The sequence below is a fragment of the Mustelus asterias genome, chromosome 29, assembly GCF_964213995.1.
Source record: "Mustelus asterias chromosome 29, sMusAst1.hap1.1, whole genome shotgun sequence".
Classification (NCBI taxonomy): domain Eukaryota; kingdom Metazoa; phylum Chordata; class Chondrichthyes; order Carcharhiniformes; family Triakidae; genus Mustelus; species Mustelus asterias.
In genome coordinates, this window is record NC_135829.1 from 11692642 (window position 1) to 11713333 (window position 20692).

Here is a 20692-nt window from a genome sequence, read left to right on the forward strand (position 1 = left end):
TACATTAACACTGCAATGAAGTTACTGTGAAAATCCCCGAGTCGCCACACTCCGGTGCCTGTTCAGGTACACTGAGGGAGAATTTAGCACGGCCAATGCACCTAACCAGCACGTCTTTCAGACTGTGGGAGGAAACCGGAGCACCCGGAGGAAACCCATGCAGACGCGGGGAGAATGTGCAGACTGCACACAGACAGTGACCCAAGCCGGGAATCGAACTTGGGACCCTCTTGAGCCTGCTGCAGCTGGGGCGGCACAGTGGCACAGTGGTTAGCACTGCTGCCTCACAGCGCCAGGAACCTGGGTTCGATCCCAGCCTCGGGTCACTGCCTGAGTGGAGTTTGCACACTCTCCCTGTGTCTGGCTGAGTTTCCTCCGGGTGCTCCGGTTTCCTCCCACAGTCCAAAAGACGTGCTGGTTAGGTGCATTGGCCGTGCTAAATTCACCCTCAGTGTACCCGAACAGGCCCCTGAGTGTGGCGACTAGGGGATTTTCACAGTAACTTCATTGCAGTGTTAATGCAAGCCTACTTGTGACATTAATAAATAAATAAAATACTTATCTGGGTGGCACAGTGGTTAGCATTGCTGCCTCACAGCGCCAGGGACCCGGGTTCAATTCCCAGCTTGGGTGACAGTCTGTGTGGAGTTTGCACATTCTCCCCATGTCTGCGTGGGTTTCCTCCAGGTGCTCCGGTTTCCTCACGCAATCCAAAGATGTGTGGGTTAGATTGATTGGCAGTGCTAAATTGACCCTAGTTTCAGGGGATTAGCAGGGCAAATGTGTGAGGTTACAGGGATAGGATGGGATTGTGGTCGGTGCAGACTCGATGGGCCGAAAGGCCTCCTTCTGCACTGTAGGGATTCTATGATTCTATGACATGGAGTGGATTCCGTCACATACTTGAATTGGCCCTGTCGATGGACAGGCTATGGCAAGTCAATGGAGGTGGAAGTCACTCACTACAGCATACCCAGCCTCTGACATTCTCCCATAGCTGCAGTACCTTGTGGCCGGTTCCCATAGGGGATCTCATAGAAACTTATCAAATTCTCACAGAATTAGACAGGGTAGATTCAGAAAAAATGTTCCCGATGGTCCAGAACTAGGGGTCATAGTTTGAGGATAGAACATAGAACATGGAACATTACCGCGCAGTACAGGTCCTTCGGCCCTCGATGTTGCGCCAACCAGTGAAACCAATCTAAAGCCCCTCTAATCTACACTATTCCAATATCATCCATATGTTTATCCAATAACCATTTGAATGCTCTTAATGTTGACGAGTCCACTACTGCTGCAGGCAGGGCATTCCACGCCCTTACTACTCTGAGTAAAGAACCTACCTCTAACATCTGTCCGATATCCCTCACCCCTCAATTTAAAGCCTGTAGCTCGATAAGAGGTAAACCTTTTAGAACTGAGGTGAGGAGAAACTTCTTCACCCAGAGGGTGGTGAATGCATGGAATTCACTAACACAGACAGTCGTCGAGGCCAAAATGTTGTCTGATTTCAAGAAGAAATGAGGTATAGCTCTTGGGGCTAAAGGGATCAAGGGATATGGGGGGAAGGCGGGATCAGGATCTTGAATTCAATGATCAGCCATGATCAAAATGAATGGGGGAGCAGGCTCGAAGGGCCAAATCTTGCTTCTAGTTTATATGTTGCCCTTGAACTGAGTGGTTTGCCTGGCTTTTTCAGAGGGCAGTTGAGAGTCCACCATGTTGCACATTCATGGGATGTTGGCATCTTTGGCCAACATTTGATGCCCATCCCTGAGGGCATTTTTAAGCGTCAACCACATGGCTGTGGCTCTGGAGTCACATGTAGGCCAGACCAGGTAAGGATGGCAGATTTCCTTCCCTAAAAGGACACTGGTGAACCATTTGGGTTTTTCCGACAATGGTTTCATGGCCATCAGTCGATTCTTAATTCCAGATATTTTTTATTGAATTCAAATTCCACCATCTGCTGCGGCGGGATTCGAACCCCGGTCCCCAGCTGAGATTCGGGATTAATAGGCTAGCGATAATGCCACTAGGCCATCGCCTCCCCCTCATCAGTTTACACTCATGTGTAGTCATCAGCATCAACTGCGAAAAGACAAATCCCACCACAATTATCAGACAAAAGAACTGGCAGTTCTTGTTCTTCAAGCCATAAGCTTGAAAACTTAGAATCTTGAAAGAGCTTAAAGGGCGGCACAGGGGTTAGCACTGCTGTCTCACAGCACCAGGGACCCGGGTTTGATTCCCGGCTTGGATCATTGTCTGTGTGGAGTTCGCACGTTCTCCCCTGCGTGGGTTTCCTCCGGGTGCTCTGGTTTCCTCCCACTCTCCAAAGGGTTAGGTGGATTGGCCATGCTAAATTGCCCCTTAGTATTAGGGGGACTAGCTAGGTTGAATGCATGGGGTTATGGGGATAGGGTCTGGGTGGGTTTGTGGTCAGTGCAAACTCGATGGGCTGAATGTCCTCCTGCACTGTAGGATTCTATGATAAACAGCTAAACTATTATATTTTTTGTTGAGCAGTTCTGGGCCCCATATCTAAGGAAGGATGAGCTGGCCTTGGAAAGGTTCCAGAGGAGGTTCACATGAATGATCCCCGGAATGAAGAGCTTGTCGTATGAGGAACGGTTGAGGACTCTGGGTCTGTACTCGTTGGCGTTCAGAAGGATGAGGGGGGATCTTATTGAAACTTACAGGATACTGCGAGGCCTGGATCGAGTGGACATGGAGAGGATGTTTCCACTAGTAGGAAAAATTAGAACCAGGGGGCACAACCTCAGGCTAATGGGACAATCCTTTAAAACAGAGATGAGGAGGAATTTCTTCAGCCAGAGAGTGGTGAATCTGTGGAACTCTTTGCCGCAGAAGGCTGTGGAGGCCAGGTCATTGAGTGTCTTTAAGACAGAGATAGATAGGTTCTTGAATAATAAGGAGATCAGGGGTTATGGGGAAAAGACAGGAGGTTGGGGATGGGAAAAATATCAGCCATGATTGAATGGCGGAGCAGACTTAGTGGACTGAGTGGCCTAATTCTGCTCCTATGTCTTATGGCCTTGTGACCTTTGACATGTTGAGGTTTAGCCATATTTGTAGCCCGTAGCTATCTTGGGGAATATTGACTGTGGACCCAACACAACAGTAGCCAAAGATATGGACAGCATTTATCTCAAAGGTTTGTCTCCCACTTGTAAAAGTGCTGTGACAACATATCAACCACATTAGGTTAATGGGTAGTGACTGGAACCAAACAATCATATATTGAATCTGCGAACACCATAACTCACCAGCGTATCATCAGCATTATCAACTGAAGTTGGTTGGGGAAGCTCTGTCATTCATCATGCCCAGATATTTCCCCTGTCAGGGAGTTGCTGATGAAGTGTGGCAGCTTGAATCATTCGTCTCGTGGAAGTCCTCATCTTGCGATGTGCAATTTCAAAGGCCGGATTCGTACTGCTGCCTGGGACTGGGATTCCCGTTTGCGATCCCATTGCCCTCGTGTCGATGTCCGACGGTGCGGAATCCAGGCCAGGCTGCCGTGTTCGAGGGTTGGAACGAAAGCAGAAAATGCTGGAAAATCTCAGCAGGTCTGGCAGCATCTTTGGAGGGAGGACAGAGCCAATGTTTCGAGTCTGGAGGACCCTTCGTTAGAGGCTGGATGACATTAATGCACATCTCTCCACAGATGCCTCCCCCCCCCCTTTCCCAATCATGTGCCTGGTACTCTAATCATAGAATCATAGAATTCCTACAGTGCAGAAGGAGGCCATTCAGCCCATCGAGTCTGCACCGACAACAATCCCACCCAGGCCCTACCCCCATAACCCCACATATTTACCCTGTGAATCCCCCTGACACTAAGGGGCAATTTAGCATGGCCAATCAACCTAACCTGCACATTTTGAAGTGTGGGAGGAAACCGGACCGCACGGAGGAAACCCACACAGACATGGGGAGAATGTGCAGACTCCACACAGACAGTGACCCAAGCCGGGAATTGAACCCAGGTCCTTGGCGTTGTGAGGCAGCAGTGCTAACACCTGTCCAAAGGTGTGCGGGTTAGGTGTATTGGCCATTCTAAATTGACTCTGGTTTCGGGGGATTAGCAAAGTAAATACGTGGGATTACAGGGGTAAAGTGGGATTGTTGACGGTGCAAGCTTGATGGGCCGAATGGCCTCATTCTGTACGGTAGGGATTCTATGATTCTGATACAACTGCACAATGCATTCCTCCATGTATTATTTTTCCATACATTTTTGGGTAATCATTTGGGAACATATTAAATGATTGTCCATGAACTTTGCCAGTGGGAATTTCTGCTTCGCAGAGTACAGTATCTTATCAATTTCCCAATGGGCTCCAATCAGACCGTCTTTCTGAGACTGGAAGGTTTGAATTATAAGGAGAGGCTGGATCGGCTGGGACTTTTCTGCCTGGAGCGTAGGGGGATGAGGGGTGACCTTATAGAGGTTTATAAAATTATGAGGGGCATAGATTAGGTGGATAGACAAGGTATCTTCCCCAGGGTAGGGGAGTCCAAAATTAGAGGGCATAGGTTTAAGGTGAGAGGGAAAAGATTTAAAAGGGACCTGAGGGGCAACATTTTCACACAGAGGGTGATGCGCATATAGAATGAGCTGCCAGAGGAGGTGGTAGAGATTTGATTCGATTTATTATTGTCACATGTATTGGGATACAGTGAAAAGTATTGTTTCTTGTGCGCTACGCAGACAAAGCATACCGTTCATAGAGTACACAGCGCAGAAGGAAAGTCTGACAGCAGCAGGGAAGAAACAGGGTAGACGGGGTACAATTACAACATTTAAAAGACATTTGGACAGGTACATGGATGGGAAAGATTTCGAGGGATATGGGCCAAGTTCAATCATAGAAATCATAGAAACCCTACAGTACAGAAAGAGGCCATTCGGCCCATCGAGTCTGCACCGACCACAATCCCACCCAGGCCCTACCCCCATATCCACCCACTAATCCCTCTAATCTACCCATCTCAGGACACTAAGGGCAATTTTTTTTTTAGCTTGGCCAATCAACGTAACCCACACATCTTTGGACTGTGGGAGGAAATTGGAGCACCCGGAGAAAACCCACGCAGACACGAGGAGAATGTGCAAACTCCACACAGACAGTGACCCAAGCCGGGAATCGAACCCAGGTCCCTGGAGCTGTGAAGCAGCAGTGCTAACCACTGTGCTACCGTGCCGCCCGCAATCAGTTCAGTTTAGGAAACCTGGTTGGCATGGACAAGTTGGGCCGAAGGGCCTGTTGCTATACATCTCCATGGCTCTATGGCCGGAATTTTAACGGTCCACCCACCATGGGAATCGGAGCGGGCAAGGGGCGGGCCATGGAAAGGCCCGTTGACCTCGGGTGGGATTTTACAGTTTCAGGACAAGCACGGCTGTATTATTCCACCAAATGACTCTTTCATTCACACCACAAGTTCACTCCTTGCCGCAACACCAAAAAACCAATAATGTCCCCTCATCTCAGAATAACTGGTTCCATAGGACGCAGGAAAAGAAAAGGTGATGGGCGGCACGGTGGCACAGTGGTTAGTGTTACTGCCTCACAGCGTTAGGGACCCAGATTCAATACCGGCTTCAGGTCACTGTCTGTTTGCACATTCTCCCCGTGTCTGCGTGGGTTTCCTCCGGGTGCTCCGGTTTCCTCCCACACTCCACAGATGTGTAGGTCAGGTTGATTGGCCATGCTAAATTGACCCTAGTGTCAGGGGGATTAGCAGGGTAAATGCATGGGGTTGCGGGAATAGGGCCCAGGTGGGATTGTGGTCGGTGCTGACTCGATGGGCCAAAAGGCCTCCTCCTGTACTGTAGGGATTCTATTGGCGTCTTTTCCCATTCAGAAGTTGCAGCCCAAGATTGTTGAGATAAACTGAGGTAGAAATGTTACATCCAGAGTTCCAAGCCTCGTTTCCTTTTAGTAAGAGACTGATTGCTCCCTGACCAAGCAATTGTGTAGCTTCAATGTTTGCCTTATATGTCTTAAGTCGTATAATGCTGTGTTATTGATCTAACTGCCATTGTAAATCAACATCTCAAAACCAAATGACTCACTGTTGGCCTGAATATGATTCAGTAACTTGACGCTTGGTCAAGTACAAGCGAAATGGCTGAAGGGGTGAAGCAGAATCTCAGGAGTATTGCGGCCTACAGGAGGTTGTAGCCAGGTTCTGAAGGCCCATGCTGTTACACCGGTGAACATTCATTTTTCAGTTTAAACTGTTGGAGAATCATTCTTCTTAAGGAGCATCGATGTTACTGAAACAATAACAGTAAAATGCTGGAAAATCTCAGCAGGTCTGACAGCATTTGTGGAGAGAGAGTAAAGTCAACGTTTATAGTCCAGATGAGCCTTCGTCAGCCCCTCCGTCTGAACGGCCCTGACGAAGGGTCATCCAGACTCGAAACGTTGGCCCTATTCTCTCTTCACAGATGCTGTCAGACCTGCTGAGATTTTCCAGCATTTTTCTGTTTTTGTTTCAGATTCCAGCATCTGCAATATTTGCCTTTATATAAATGTTACTGATCCAAGGTTATCCATTATCAGCAGAGTACCTCAGGGCTGGCACAGTTGGGTGGCACAGTGGTTAGCATTGCTGCCTCGCAGTGCCAGGCACCCAGGTTCGAATTCCGGCTTGGGTCAATGTCTGTGCAGAGTCTGCATGTTCTCCTCGTATCTGCGCGGGTTTCCTCTGGGTGCTCCGGTTTCCTCCCATGGTCTGAAAGAAGTGCAGGTTAGGTGGATTGGCCTTATAAGTTCTCCCTCAGTGTCCAATGATGTGTAGGTTAGGTGGATTGGCCATGCTAAATTGCACCATAGTGTCCAAAGATATGTAGGTTAAGTGGATTGGCCATGCTAAATTGCCCCTTAGTGTCCAAAGATGCACAGGTTAGGTGGATTGGCCATGCTAAATTGCCCCTCACTGTCCAAAGATGTGTAGGTTAGGTGGATTGGCATGTTAAATTGCCCCTCACTGTCCAAAGATGTGTAGGTTAGGTGGATTGGCATGTTAAATTGCCCCTTAGTGTTCAAAGATGTGTAGATTAGATGGATTGGCCATGCTAAATTGCCCCTCACTGTCCAAAGATGTGTTGGTTAGGTGGATTGGCATGTTAAATTGCCCCTTAGTGTCCAAAGATGTGTAGATTAGGTGGATTGGCCATGCTAAATTGCCCCTTGGTATCCAAAGATGTGCAGGTTAGGTGGATTGGCCATGCTAAATTTCCCCTTAGTATTCAAAGATGTGCAGGTTAGGTGGATTGGCTGTGCTAAATTGCCCCTTAGTGTCCCAAGATGTGTAGGTTAGGGGGATTGGCCATGCTAAATTGCCCCTTAGTGTCCCAAGATGTGCAGGTTAGGGGGATTGGCCATGCGAAATTGCCCCTTAGTGTCGGGGGGATTAGCAGGGTAAATATTTGGGTGGATGGGGCCTGGGTGGGATTGTGGTCGGTGTAAGCTCGATGGGCCAAATGGCCTCCTTCTGCACTGTCGGGATTCTATGATTCTAGTTTAAAGTTTAAAGTTCATTCATTAGTGTCACAGATAGACTTACATTCACACTGCAAAGAAGTTAAGTAAAGGGGAGAGCAGTCTACGGCCATCTGGGACTGTGGCGACTTTACTTACTCAACTCAGTGCTGCTGGGCCCATGCACTGGCGTGGAAATACTGACTCGAGGATCTCAGTGCATCAAATCACTTTCGCTAGAAATATACACTTTGCCTGATTCCAAAACTCGGGCTGGGAATATATCTTTGAGGCGCGTTGCTCAAAACGTCAATTCCATTTCTCTTGACTATTTTCTTTGCCTCACTGCATAAAACAAACCTTCGCAAAGCTATGTTTTCCAGCCCCTTGTCCACTGCTCGTCCTAAGCACTGAAATGTAAATGCCTCTTGACAGCATCAACCTAGTAGAAAATTAGCCCTGACAGCATCTGCCTCTTAATTAAATGTGACGCGTTTTCCTGGGTCAGCGAGGAATTTGCGATGTTGACCCTTAGCTTCTAACTAAGAGATGTATTGTCAGAGCGTGCTGAAAACCTATCCTGCAGTTGTTCAAGAACCGGAGACATCTCCTTAATTTTCTTTTTGAACAGAAATGTGTGGCCTTTTTTCTTCTCCTTGTTTGAATCATAGAACAGAATCTGTGTGTCTGTGTGGAACTTGCACCTTCTCCCTGTGTCTGCGTGGGTTTCCTCTGGGTACTACAGTTTCCTCCCACAGTCCAAAGATGTGTCGGATAGGGGGATTGGCCATGCTAAATTGTCCCTTAGTGTCCAAAGATGTGCAGGTTAGGTGGATTGGCCATGCTAAATTGTCCCTTAGTGTCCAAAGGTGTGCGGGTTAGGTGGATTGGCCATGCTAAATTGTCCCTTAGTGTCCAAAGATGTGCGGGTTAGGTGGATTGGCCATGCTAAATTGTCCCTTAGTGTCCAAAGATGTGCGGGTTAGGTGGATTGGCCATGCTAAATTGTCCCTTAGTGTCCAAAGATGTGTGGGTTAGGTGGACTGGCCATGCTAAATTGTCCCTTAGTGTCCAAAGGTGTGCGGGTTAGGTGGATTGGCCATGCTAAATTGTCCCTTAGTGTCCAAAGATGTGCGGGTTAGGTGGATTGGCCATGCTAAATTGTCCCTTAGTGTCAGGCGGACTAGCTAGGGTAAATGCGTGGGGTTTTGGGGATACGGTCTGGGTGGGATTGTGGTCGGTGCAGACTCGATAGGCCGAATGGCCTCCTTCTGCACTGTAGGATTCTATGGTTCTATGATGATTCTATGAATCATAGAATCGTTACAGTGCAGTAGGAGGCCATTCAGCCCATTGAGTCTGTACCGGCCACAATCCCACCCAGGCCTTATCCCCATAACCCCACACATTTACCCTAGCTAATCCCCCTGACACTAGAGTCAATTTAACATGGCCAATCCACCTAACCTGCACATCTTTGGACTGTGGGAGGAAACCGGAGCACCCAGAGGAATCCCACGTAGATAACCACCAAGGCACCAAGCATGAATATGGGATCGGTGAACACAAAAAGAGATAGAGTCATTTATTAACCATTTGAGAAGTTGGTAGCATTACACAGTTGGTGAACCTGTACACATAGCTGAGTTTCTGGTTTCAAACTGAGACTCTCCAGCATGGTGGCACAGTGGTTAGCATTTCTGCCTCACAGCGCCAGGGACGCGAGTTCGATTCCCGGCTTGGGGTCTGCACTCTCTGCACGTCCTCCCCGTGTCTGTGTGGGTTTCTTCTGGGTGCTCCGGTTTCCTCCCACACTACAAAGAGGTGCAGGTTAGGTGGATTGGCCTGGCTCAATTGCCCCCTTAGTGTGGGCCTGAGTAAGACACTATGTCGGTGCTGAGTGATGGGCTGAATGGCCTCCTTCTGCATGGTAGGGATTCTATGATTCTCACCAGCGGGATTTTATAGGTTTATGGTGAGAGGGCAGAGTTACAAAAGGGTCCAGAGGGGCAATTTTTTCACACAGAGGGTGATGAGTGTCTGGAACGAGCTGCCAGAGGTAGTAGTAGAGGCGGGTACAATTTTGTCTTTTAAAAAGCATTTAGACAGTTACATGGGTAAGATGGATATAGAGAGATATGGGCCAAACGCGGGCAATATGGACTAGCTTAGGGGTTAACAAAAAGGGATGGCATGGACAAGTTGGGCCGAAGGGCCTGTTTCCATGCTGTAAACCTCTATGACTGTGGGCGGGATTTTTCTCCCCCACACCCTCCTGCGTTGGCAGGAGGTGGCACACCGCTCGCTAGTGATGGGATCATCTGTTCCCGCCATTGTCAATGGGAGTTTCCCTTCAAATGCACCCCTGGCAGCCAGGAAACCCGCAGCGGGTGTGTGCCACAAGACCTCGCTGGCATAAATTGGTGCAAGATTTCGGTGTAAATCTGAATCACACAATGCATTGCATCATTTCCCCTGTGTAATGTATATAAAAAACATAAACACACCCAGTTAAAGGTGTACCACAATAGAATGCATCTTTACTGCGCATCCTTGAATTATCTCTCACATCTCTTTTTAAAAACGCATGTTTCTTCTCTGATTGTTTTGGGTAAATCCACCACATGATGGGGTCATGTGGAACAGATCCTCCCACGTTCACGTTGAGCTGCCTTAACGTTGCCAGGACAACACTGTTGGCATTGGTCTCGACTTATATGGGCTGGAGGGGAGAGAAAATATCAGGCTGATCCTGAGCACGACGAGTGAGAGCGTGTGTATGTGTTTGCGAGAGAGTGAGGGGGTCAGAGAGTGAGAGTGTGTGGGAGTGAGAGTGGGAGTGTGAGGGAGTGTGTGCGAGAGAGTGAGAGAGCGAGTGGGTCAGAGAGTCAGAGCGTGAGAGAGTGTGAGAGAGAATGTGGCAGCGAATGTGTGTGTGTGAGAGAGTGAGAGAGCCAGTGGGTCGGAGAGTCAGAGCATGAGAGAGTGTGAGAGAGAGTGTGGCAACGAATGTGTGTGTGTGAGAGAGTGAGAGAGCCAGTGGGTCGGAGAGTCAGAGCATGAGAGAGTGTGAGAGAGAATGTGGCAGCGAATGTGTGTGTGTGAGAGAGTGAGAGAGCCAGTGGGTCGGAGAGTCAGAGCATGAGAGAGTGTGAGAGAGAGTGTGGCAACGAATGTGTGTGTGTGAGAGAGTGAGAGAGCCAGTGGGTCGGAGAGTGAGAGTGTGAGAGAGAACGTGGCAGCGAGTGAGTGTGTGCGAGAGATTGAGAGAGCCAATGGGTCGGAGAGTGAGAGCGTGAGAGAGTGTGAGAGAGAGCGTGGCAGCGAATGTGTGTGTGAGAGAGCGAGGTCAGTGTGAGTATGTGTGGGACGAGGACAAGATGTGAGTCTCCCTATAGCACAAGACCCTAGCTGTGGATGTGGAGCAGTGATACCAGTCCCGAGAGGGGAAGAGCAGAGCTCCACTGGGACCACTGACAGAGATAAAATGTGACAAAGATACCAAACCAAACAATTTCTCAAATAAAAATGATGATGAGACACCTCACATTTCCTCTTTGTATATTTTTCTTGCTCAGTGCACAATGGAGTATTTAACAAACTGAACAATCCCCATGGTAGCGATCCAAGCAGTATTATTAAATGATACTGTATTATGTTTGATTCTCTGTGTGGCTATATGATTCCCTATTGAAATGCATATCCCTCTGCCATCAGTACCCCACAGGGAAACTACGGGATCGCTGGAAGAATTGGAAGTCTTTTCATTAGCATACAAAATACACCTTCCTCTTTTCAACTTGGGCAAGTATAGGAGTGCTGAACAATGGACTGTCGATTTTATTCTAACTCCCCCTTATAATGTTCCCTTCATCACTTCTCTCTGCCAAAGAACTGACTCGTGCCGTTTCAGGAGTGACTGAATCCCCCTTCGCTACTTGTTGTTGTTACATTGCAATAATTTGTGTTGAAAAAATTCTGATGATGTCCTTCGGCCAAGACCTATTCTAATTTTTGGGGACCTGGTTCCAGTTGGCGATTTGACGATTATTTTGATTTGATTTGATATGTTGGCTGGAATTTTGTCATCCCATCCGCCACGGAAATCGTAGCAGGCGGGAGATGGACGACGGTAAAGGTCCATTGACCTGGGGTGGGATTTTTTGGATTTGGGGTGAGCACGGCCAGAAAATCCTGCCTATTACCCTCACATGTATTTGTATACAGTGAAAAGTATTGTTTCTTGCGCACTATACAGACAAAGCATACCGTTCATAGAGTACATAGGGGAAAAGGACAGCACAGCAGAATACAGACAGTTACCCATTGTAGATGATTTGATTTATTATTGTCACATGTATTGGGATACAGTGAAAAGTATTGTTTCTTGCGCGCTATACATTCAAAGCATACCATTCATAGTTCACTCAGGGGAAAAGGAAAAGGAGAGGGTAATGAACTTAGTGTTACAGTCATAGCTAGGGTGCAGAGAAAGATCAACTTAATATATGGTAGGTCCATTCAAAAGTCTGACAGCAGCAGGGAAGAAGCTGTTCTTGAGTCAGTTGGTACGTGACCTCAGACTTTTGTATCTTTTTCCCGATGGAAGAAGGTGGAAGAGAGAATGTCCTGGGTGCATGGGGTCCTTAATTATGCTGGCTGCTTTGCCGAGGCAGCGGGAAGTGTAGACAGAGTCAATGGATGGGAGGCTGGTTTGCGTGATGGACTGGGCTACGTTCATGACCCTTTGTAGTTCCTTGTGGTCTTGGACAAAGCAGGAGCCATACCAAGCTGTGATACATCCGGAAAGGATGCTTTGTATGGTGCATCTGTAAAAATTGGTGAGAGTCGTAGTGAACATGCCGAATTTCCTTAGTCTTCTGAGAAAGTAGAGAGTAGGCTTTCTTAACTATAGTATCGATGCATATTCCTCCAGTCATAGACAGCAAATTCCTGTTAACTTTAAGGAGACGGTGGTGTAGCAGTATTGTTACTAGACTAGTTACCCAGAGGCCCCAGACTAATGCTCTGGGGACGTGAGTTCAAATCCCACCATGGCAGCTGGTGGAATTTAAATTAAGTGAATGACACTGGAATTCAAAGCCAGCCTAATGAAACTAAAATTGATTATCATAAAAAACAGTTTGGTTCACTAATATCCTCTGAGGGAAAGAAATCTGCCATCCTTACCCAGACTGGCCAACATCTGACTCCAAACCCACAGCAATGCAGTTGACACTGAAGTGGCCCAGCAAACTCAATCACTTATACCAAACCATCTGACATCAACCTTGATAGGCACTGGAAATGACAGTGTTGACCCTGCAAATTACCCCATTCGGTCATCTCCATGACCCCACGTACTTACCCTGCTCGTCCCCCTGACACTAAGGGGCAATTTAGCATGGCCAATCCGCCTAACCCGCACGTCTTTGGACTGTGGGAGGAAACCGGGCACCCAGAGGAAACCCACGCAGACACGGGGAGAATGTGCAGACTCCACACAGACAGTCACCCGAGGACGGGAATTGAACCCGGGTCCCTGGCGCTGTGAGGCAGCAGTGCTAAGGGCCTAGGTGGGATTGTTGTGGGTGCAGGCTTGATGGGACGAATGACTTCCTTTTGCACTGTAGGGATTTTATGGTTCTATGATCTCTTTTGATTTGATTTGATTTGATTTATTATTGTCACATGTATTGGTATAGAGTGAAAAGTATTGTTTCTTGCACGCTATACAGACAAAGCATACCGCTCATAGAAAAGGAAAGGAGAGGGTGCAGAATGTAGTGTTACAGACATAGCTAGGGTGTAGAGAAAGATCAACTTAATGCAAGGTAAGTCCATTCAAAAGTCTGATAGCAGCAGGGAAGAAGCTGTTCTTGAGTCAGTTGGTACAGACTTTTGTATCTTTTCCCGATGGAAGAAAGTGGAAGAGAGAATGTCCAGGGTGGGTTGGGTCCTTAATTACGCTGGCTGCTTTTCCGAGGCAGCGGGAAGTGTAGACAGAGTCAATGGACGGGAGGCTGGTTTGAGGGGTGGACTGGGCTTCGTTCACGACCCTTTATTCATGATCTTGGTGTTTGTATCAAAATTGAGGGAGCTGTCCCCACAGACTGGTCAATCAATAGCCTGACATCGTCATACTTACTGAATCATACCTTGCAGTCACTGCATCAGATTCCCACATCATTCTTCCTGTGTATGTCCTGTCTTGTTGGATTGCAGAGGTGATGGCACAGTGTGATATTGTGGGGAGAGGGTTGCACAACGAGTCCTCAACATTGACTCTGGACTCCATGAAGCCTCATGGCACCAGGTCAACCATGAGTAAGCAAACACCCTACTGATTACCACCTACTGCACCTCCCGTCTCACCTCTCAGCTGATGAGTCAGTGATTCTCCATGTTGAACATGATGGTGAACCTCGAAGTGGCTTGGTAGCACCACTACTGGATGAGCCAGTAGAGTCCTCAAGAACATAAGACGGGGCAGCACGGTAGCACAGTGGTTAGCACTGCTGCTTCACAGCTCCAGGGTCCTGGGTTCGATTCCCGGCTCGGGTCATTGTCTGTGTGGAGTTTGCACATTCTCCTCGTGTCTGCGTGGGTTTCCTCCGGGTGCTCCGGTTTCCTCCCACAGTCCAAAGATGTGCGGGTTAGGTTGATTGGCCAGGTTTAAAAAAGAATTGCCCCTGAGATGCGTAGGTTAGTGGGATTAGCGAGTAAATATGTGGGGGTAGGGCCTGGGTGGGATTGTGGTCGGTGCAGACTCGATGGGCCGAATGGCCTCCTTCTGCACTGTAGGGTTTCTATGATTTCTATGAAGACCATAAGACATAGGAGCAGAATGAGGCCACTCGGCCCATCGAGCCTGCTCCACCATTCAATCATGGCTGATATTTTTCTCATCCCCATTCTCCTGCCTTTTCCCCATAACCCCTGATCCCCTTATTAATCAAGAACCTATCTATCTCTGTCTTAAAGACACTCAATGCCCTGACCTCCACAGCCTTCTGCAGCAAAGAGTTCCACAGATTCACCACTCTCTGGCTGAAGAAATTCCTCCTCATCTCTGTTTTAAAAGATCGTCCCTTTAGCCTGATGTTGTGCCCTCTGGTTCTAGTTTTTCCTACTAGTGGAAACATCCTCTCCCTGTCCACTCTATGCAGACCTTGCAGTATCCTGTAAGTTTCAATAAGATCCCCCTCATCCTTCTGAACTCCAACGAGTACAGACGCAAGGTCCTCAACCGTTCCTCGTACGGCAAGCTCTTCATTCCAGGGATCAGTCTTGTGAACCTCCTCTGGACCCTTTCCAAGGCCAGCACATCCTTCCTTAGATATGGGGCCCAAAACTGCTTACAATCATTAAAGTTCATAACTGCGTCTGGGCTAGATGCTCTGTGAGAGACGGTGCTGACTTGATGGAACATACTGGGCTTGCAACAGGGAAGCAACAAGAAGCAAAAACCTACTTGACCTCACCCTCACTAATCTATGTGTTGCATCTGCCCATCATACAACACTTGCTGAGTTGAAGTCCCACCTGTTGCCTCAGACCCCCCCCTCAGTCTAACCATTGCCCATCAAGCCAGGGGAGCAACTTTGGTTCAACGAGACATGCACGAGAGCATGCTGGGAGTAGCACCAGGCATCTCTAAAAAGGACATGCCAACCTGATGAAGCTAAAGGCCTAGACAGGACTAAATGAATGAGCGGAAGCAGCACGCGATAGACAGAACGATCCCAAAAACAAGAAAAGGTCAAAACCTCTACAGTCCTACCATTGACGATGGACAATTAAGGAACCAACAGGAACCATAGAATTCCTACAGTGCAGAAGGCATCCATTTGACTCATCCTCAAAAGACCATCTTATCCAGGCCCACACCAACCCCCTACATTCACCATGGCCAATCCACCTAGCCTACACATATTTGGACACTAAAGGCCAATTGGCCAAGCATGGCCAATCCACCTAACCTGCACATCTTTGGACACTAAGGGGCAATTCAGCACGGCCAACCCCCCTAACTGCACATCTTTGGTTACTAAGGGGCAATTTAGCATGGCCAATCCACCAAAACCTGCAGATCTTTGGATACTAAGGGGCAATTTAGAATGACCAACCCAGCTAACCTGCACATCTTTGGGCACTAAAGGGCAATTCAGCATGGCCAATCCACCTAAGCTGCACATCTTTGGACATTAAGGGGCAGTTTAGCATGGCCAATCCACCTAACTTGCACATCTTTGGACACTAAGGGACACCTTAATATGGCCAATCCACCTAACCTACACATCTTTGGACTCTAAGGGGTAATTTAGCATGGCCAATACACCTAACCCTGTACATCTCTGGAGTGTGGGAGGAAACTGGAGCACCCAGAGGAAACCCATGCAGGCAAGGGGAGAATGTGCAAACTCCACACAGACAATAACCCGAGCCAGGAATCGAACCCGGGTCCTTGGTGCTCTGAGGCAGCAGTGCTAACCACTGTGCCACCGTGCCGCCCATACATCTGATTTCTCTCTAATCCTCCACACAAGTGGCCCAGACCAGTCCAAACTAAGCCCAGGCATAGCCTAAGTGTTATCTTGTCAAGCCATTTGCTGAGGAATTTCTTCAGCCAGAGAGTGGCAAATCTATTGAATTCATTGCCACAGAAGGCTGTGGAGGCCAGGTCATTGAGTGCATTTAAGACAGGGAGAGATAGGTTCTTGATTGGTAAGGGGCTCAAAGTTTACGGAGAAAAGGCGGAAGAATGGGGTTGAGAAATATATGAGCCTTGATTGAATGGCAGAGCAGACTCGATGGGCTGAATGGCCCAATTCTGCTCCTATATATTATGGTCTTATATTCCATCTGACACGATCTCAGCCCCTATCAAGAAATGCTCTAGCACACTTTTGATGGTTTAGAGAATGTTAGGGTCCTCCACACTACACATCTTTCAAAAATTAAGATTTAGCACTCTTCGGTTTCCATCCCTTGTCCTTTTGAGCACCATATTCTCACAAAAAAACAAGGCATTTTGAAAGATGCACCAAGTCCCGGGCAGGAAGCGTTCCGTGGAGGTAGGCCCCTGAATCCTGTTGAGTTTCAGGACTGACTTTAGTGTTGCAAAAATTCAAAGTCTTGCAAAGTGTTAAAGTAAAGGTCAAAACATGTACAAATCCCTTGGCGAAGCATGGTTTGGAAAAAGGCCAGTTAATTCATTGAAGGTACTAAGTGTACAAGGCAAGCTGTCAATGGGCATTATTCTTAACACTCAAGCAGACCCAATCTAATTCCACATGTGTTTAGCACAAGTTGATTGAATGGAAGTGTATGAAAATTGCTTTTGTTCTGTAGAGATCTCCTGAAGGAGAGAGTAAATAAAGAGGAAAACACTTTTTTTCCAAAGGAACATATTCGCTCTCAGATTCTGTGAAGAGACGCTGAAAACCTCTTACCTAAAAATACAGGCTTAGCTCCCTCATGCAATCCTACAGTGCAGAAGGAGGCCATTTGGCCCATCGAGTCTGCACTGACCACAATCCAACCCAGGCCCCACCCCCACACATTTACCCCAGCCAGTTCCCCTGACACTAAGGGAAAATTTTGCCCATCCACCTAACCAGCACGTCTTACGGAGTGTGGGAGGAAACCGGAGCACCCGGAGGAAACCCACGCTGACACAGGGAGAATCATAGAATCATAGAATCATAGAAACCCTACAGTGCAGAAGGAGGCCATTCGGCCCATCGAGTCTGCACCGACCACAATCCCACCCAGGCCCTACCCCCACATATTTTACCCGCTAATCCCTCTAACCTACACATCCCAGGACTCTAATGGGCAATTTTTAACCTGGCCAATCAACCTAACCCGCACATCTTTGGACTGTGGGAGGAAACCGGAGCACCCGGAGGAAACCCACGCAGACACGAGGAGAATGCGCAAACTCCACACAGACAGTGACCCAAGCCGGGAATCGAACCCGGGTCCCTGGCGCTGTGAGGCAGCAGTGCTAACCACCGTGCCGCCCCCATTCGCAGCTTCCTGCACTCACCTGAGAACCACTTAATCGAGGCACCACCAACAGCAACTTGTAATTGTATATGTAGCACCTTTAATGTAATGAAACATCTCCCATGTGGGCGGTACGGTGGCAGAGTGATTAGCACTGCTGCCTCACGGCACCAGGGACCCGGGTTCGATTCCCGGCTCGAGTCACGTGCGGTAAACGGGATGTGGCTGAGACTGTCTGTAAATTTGAGTTCAAGTCTCGAACTCCTGGCAATCCGTTTGCTGAACTGTGCCTCGGAGCTGGATTCAGTGTCTGAACCCTCAGTCATATTGACACTTCTAGATTTCTATGAAGGATACAGCAGGAGAGATATTGTACAATTGGATAAATGAATGAGAGACCACAAGTTCAAATCGGGCCATGGCAAATTCCAAAGACACCAAAGTACGGCCATATGAATTAGAAGCAGGAATAGGCCATTCGGCTCCTCAAGCCTGCTCCGCCATTCAATAAGATCGTGGCTGATCTGATTGTAACCTCCTGCCTACCCCCATGACCTTTATCCCTGTTGCTCACCATAAATCTATCTACCTTTGCCTTAAAAGTATAAAAAGACTCTGCTTCCACAGCCTTTTGAGGAAGAGAGTTCCAAAGAATCATCGAATCCCCACAGTGCAGAAGGAGGCCATTCAGCCCAGCGAGCCTGCACCGACAACAACGACTCATGACCCTCTGAGAGAAAATAAATTCTCCTCATCTCTGTCTTAAATGACTGACCTCTTATTTTTATACAGTGGCCCCCTGGTTCTACATTCTCCCACAAGAGGAAACGTCCTCTCCACATCCATCCTGTCAAGACCCCTCAGGGTTTTAAAGATTTCAATCAAGTCACGTCTTGCTCTTCTGAACTCCAGTGGATACGGTGGCAGAGTGGTGAACACTGCTGCCTCACAGCGCCAGGGATCCGGGTTCGATTCTGCCTGTGTGAGGCTGTCTGTGTGAGGCTTGCATGTTCTCCCCATGTCTGCGTGGGTTTCCTCAGGGTGCTCTGGTTTCCTCCCACAGTCGGAAGATGTGCAGGTTAGGCGGATTGGCCATGCTAAATTGCCCCTTAGTGTCCAAAGATGTGCAAGTTAGGTGGATTGGCCATGCTAAATTACCCCTTACTGTCCAAAGATGTGCAAGTTAGGTGGATTGGCCATGCTAAATTACCCCTTAGTGTCCAAAGATGTGTAGGTTAGGTGGATTGGTGGGGTAAATATGCAGGGTTATGGGGATAGGGTCTTTGTAAGATGCTCTGTCGGAGAGTCAGTGCAGACCTGATGGGCCAAATGGCCTCCTTCTGCACTGTAGGGATTCTATGATACAAGCCTAGACCTTTCCTCATCAGACAAACCCCCAAGTTGTGAAGCTGCGCTGCACAGATTTAGAATCATAGAATCCTACAGGGCCGAAGATGGCCATTCGGCCCATCGAATCTGCACCGACCACAATCCCACCCAGGCCCTATCCCCATAACCTTACTCATTTACCCGACTAACCCCCTGGCACTAAGGGGCAATTTAGCATGGCCAATCAACCTAACCCATCTTTGGACTATGGGGGGAAACCGGAGCACCCAGAGGAAACCCACGCAGACACGGGGAGAATGTGCAAACTCCACACAGACAGTGAATCAAACCCGGGTCCCTGGCGCTGTGAGGCAGCAATGCGAACCACTTTGGTAATTTATGGGCTGGCACCAGGGGAAAAGAATATTTTCTGCTGCATTGTCTAAAAAAAAAGCACATAGGAACCTATTATACCTGACCATAGCAAGCCCCAATCTGGCACTATCCAGTTGATTCGCTGTACCCTTGAAAATCATTCTTCAGAGAAGAATTGGTGAAGAAACTAAGGATAGGCAATAAATTCATATCCCGCAGACAAATCCTGAAAAGCAGGAATCGCAGATGTGGCATTATAAATCGAACAACAGCACGACATCAAAGCCCAGAAAACTTCCGTGGAATTTTCCAGCCACGCTCGCCCCGAAGGCTGGAAAATCCCGCCCGAGGTCATCGAACCTTTGCATGATCCGTGTCCCGCCCGCCACGATTCCCGTGGTAGGCGGGACAGGAAAATTCCGTCCGCGAACTTTGAAAGTGGGGGAGTGTGATTGGATTCATTCCCAGTGCAAAGTATCCATTACGTGGGGAGGTCACCCCACACGTCTGTAAGATGGAGGAAGCCTGGGTTTATTCTGAGGTGCCTCGACAGAGCTGTGACCCAAAGGGTATCCAACGTGAAGAAGGGGTTGCTAATGGTAACTGCGCTTTACAATTTAATCATGGATGTCTGAGTGAGCTGTGTTTCAATGAAAATACTGGCTGTGTTTCAAGAAGGTGATTTTGCACTGATCCCGGCAGGGTATCCTTTAAAGGGAAACTAGATAAACACAAGAGGGAGAAAGGCAGAGAAGGTTATACTCATTAAGTGAGATGGAAAGGGATGGGAGAAGCGCGGTGGAGTCTGAATCATTGAATGGTTTCAAGAGGGAGATAGATATATTTCTGATTTTTAAAAAAGGGTTAAAGGGCTATGGGGAACAGGTGGGGAGGTGGATTTGAGACCAGGAAGAGATCAGCCAAGATCTGATTGAATGGCGGAATAGGCTTGAAGGGCTGAATTTAAAGTTTAAAGTTTATTTATTACTGTCACAAGTAGGCTTGCATTAACACTGCAATGAAGTGTACCCAGACAAGCACTCAGATCCTGCACGGACTAGTTGGCGGGCTATTCGCAGACATCTTCAACCTCTCTTTACAACAATCGGGGTGGCACGATGGCACAGTGGTTAGCACTGCTGCCTCACAGCACCAGGGACTGGAGTTCGATACCTGGCTTGGGTCACTGTCTGTGTGGAGTCTGCACGTTCTCCCCGTGTCTGTGTGGGTTTCCTCCGGGTGCTCCGGTTTCCTTCCACAGTCCAAAGATGTGCGGGTTAGGTGGATTGGTAATGCTAAATTGCCCCTTAATGTCAGGGGGACTAGCTGGGGTAAATGCATGGGGTTATGGGGATAGGGCCTGGGTGGGATTGTGGTCAGTGCAGACTAGATGGGCTGAATGGCCTCCTTCTGCACCGTAGGATTCTATGGATTCTATGAAATCTGAGGTC

At 48.2% G+C, this 20692-nt stretch overlaps 1 protein-coding gene across 50 annotated transcripts in view; it reads left to right on the plus strand.

The window, feature by feature from the left end:
• Positions 1-20692, plus strand: part of LOC144480519 (CUGBP Elav-like family member 4) — a 786252-nt gene that overhangs the window by 670597 nt on the left and 94963 nt on the right. For 14 of the 50 annotated variants that reach the window (XM_078200040.1, XM_078200062.1, XM_078200082.1 and 11 more), the window contains exon 5: positions 18926-18940. The exons of the other annotated variants lie outside the window; for them this stretch is intronic. In XM_078200040.1, coding sequence (XP_078056166.1) covers positions 18926-18940 — 15 coding nt within the window. The remainder of the gene's footprint in view (positions 1-18925; positions 18941-20692) is intronic. 50 annotated transcript variants of the gene reach the window in all.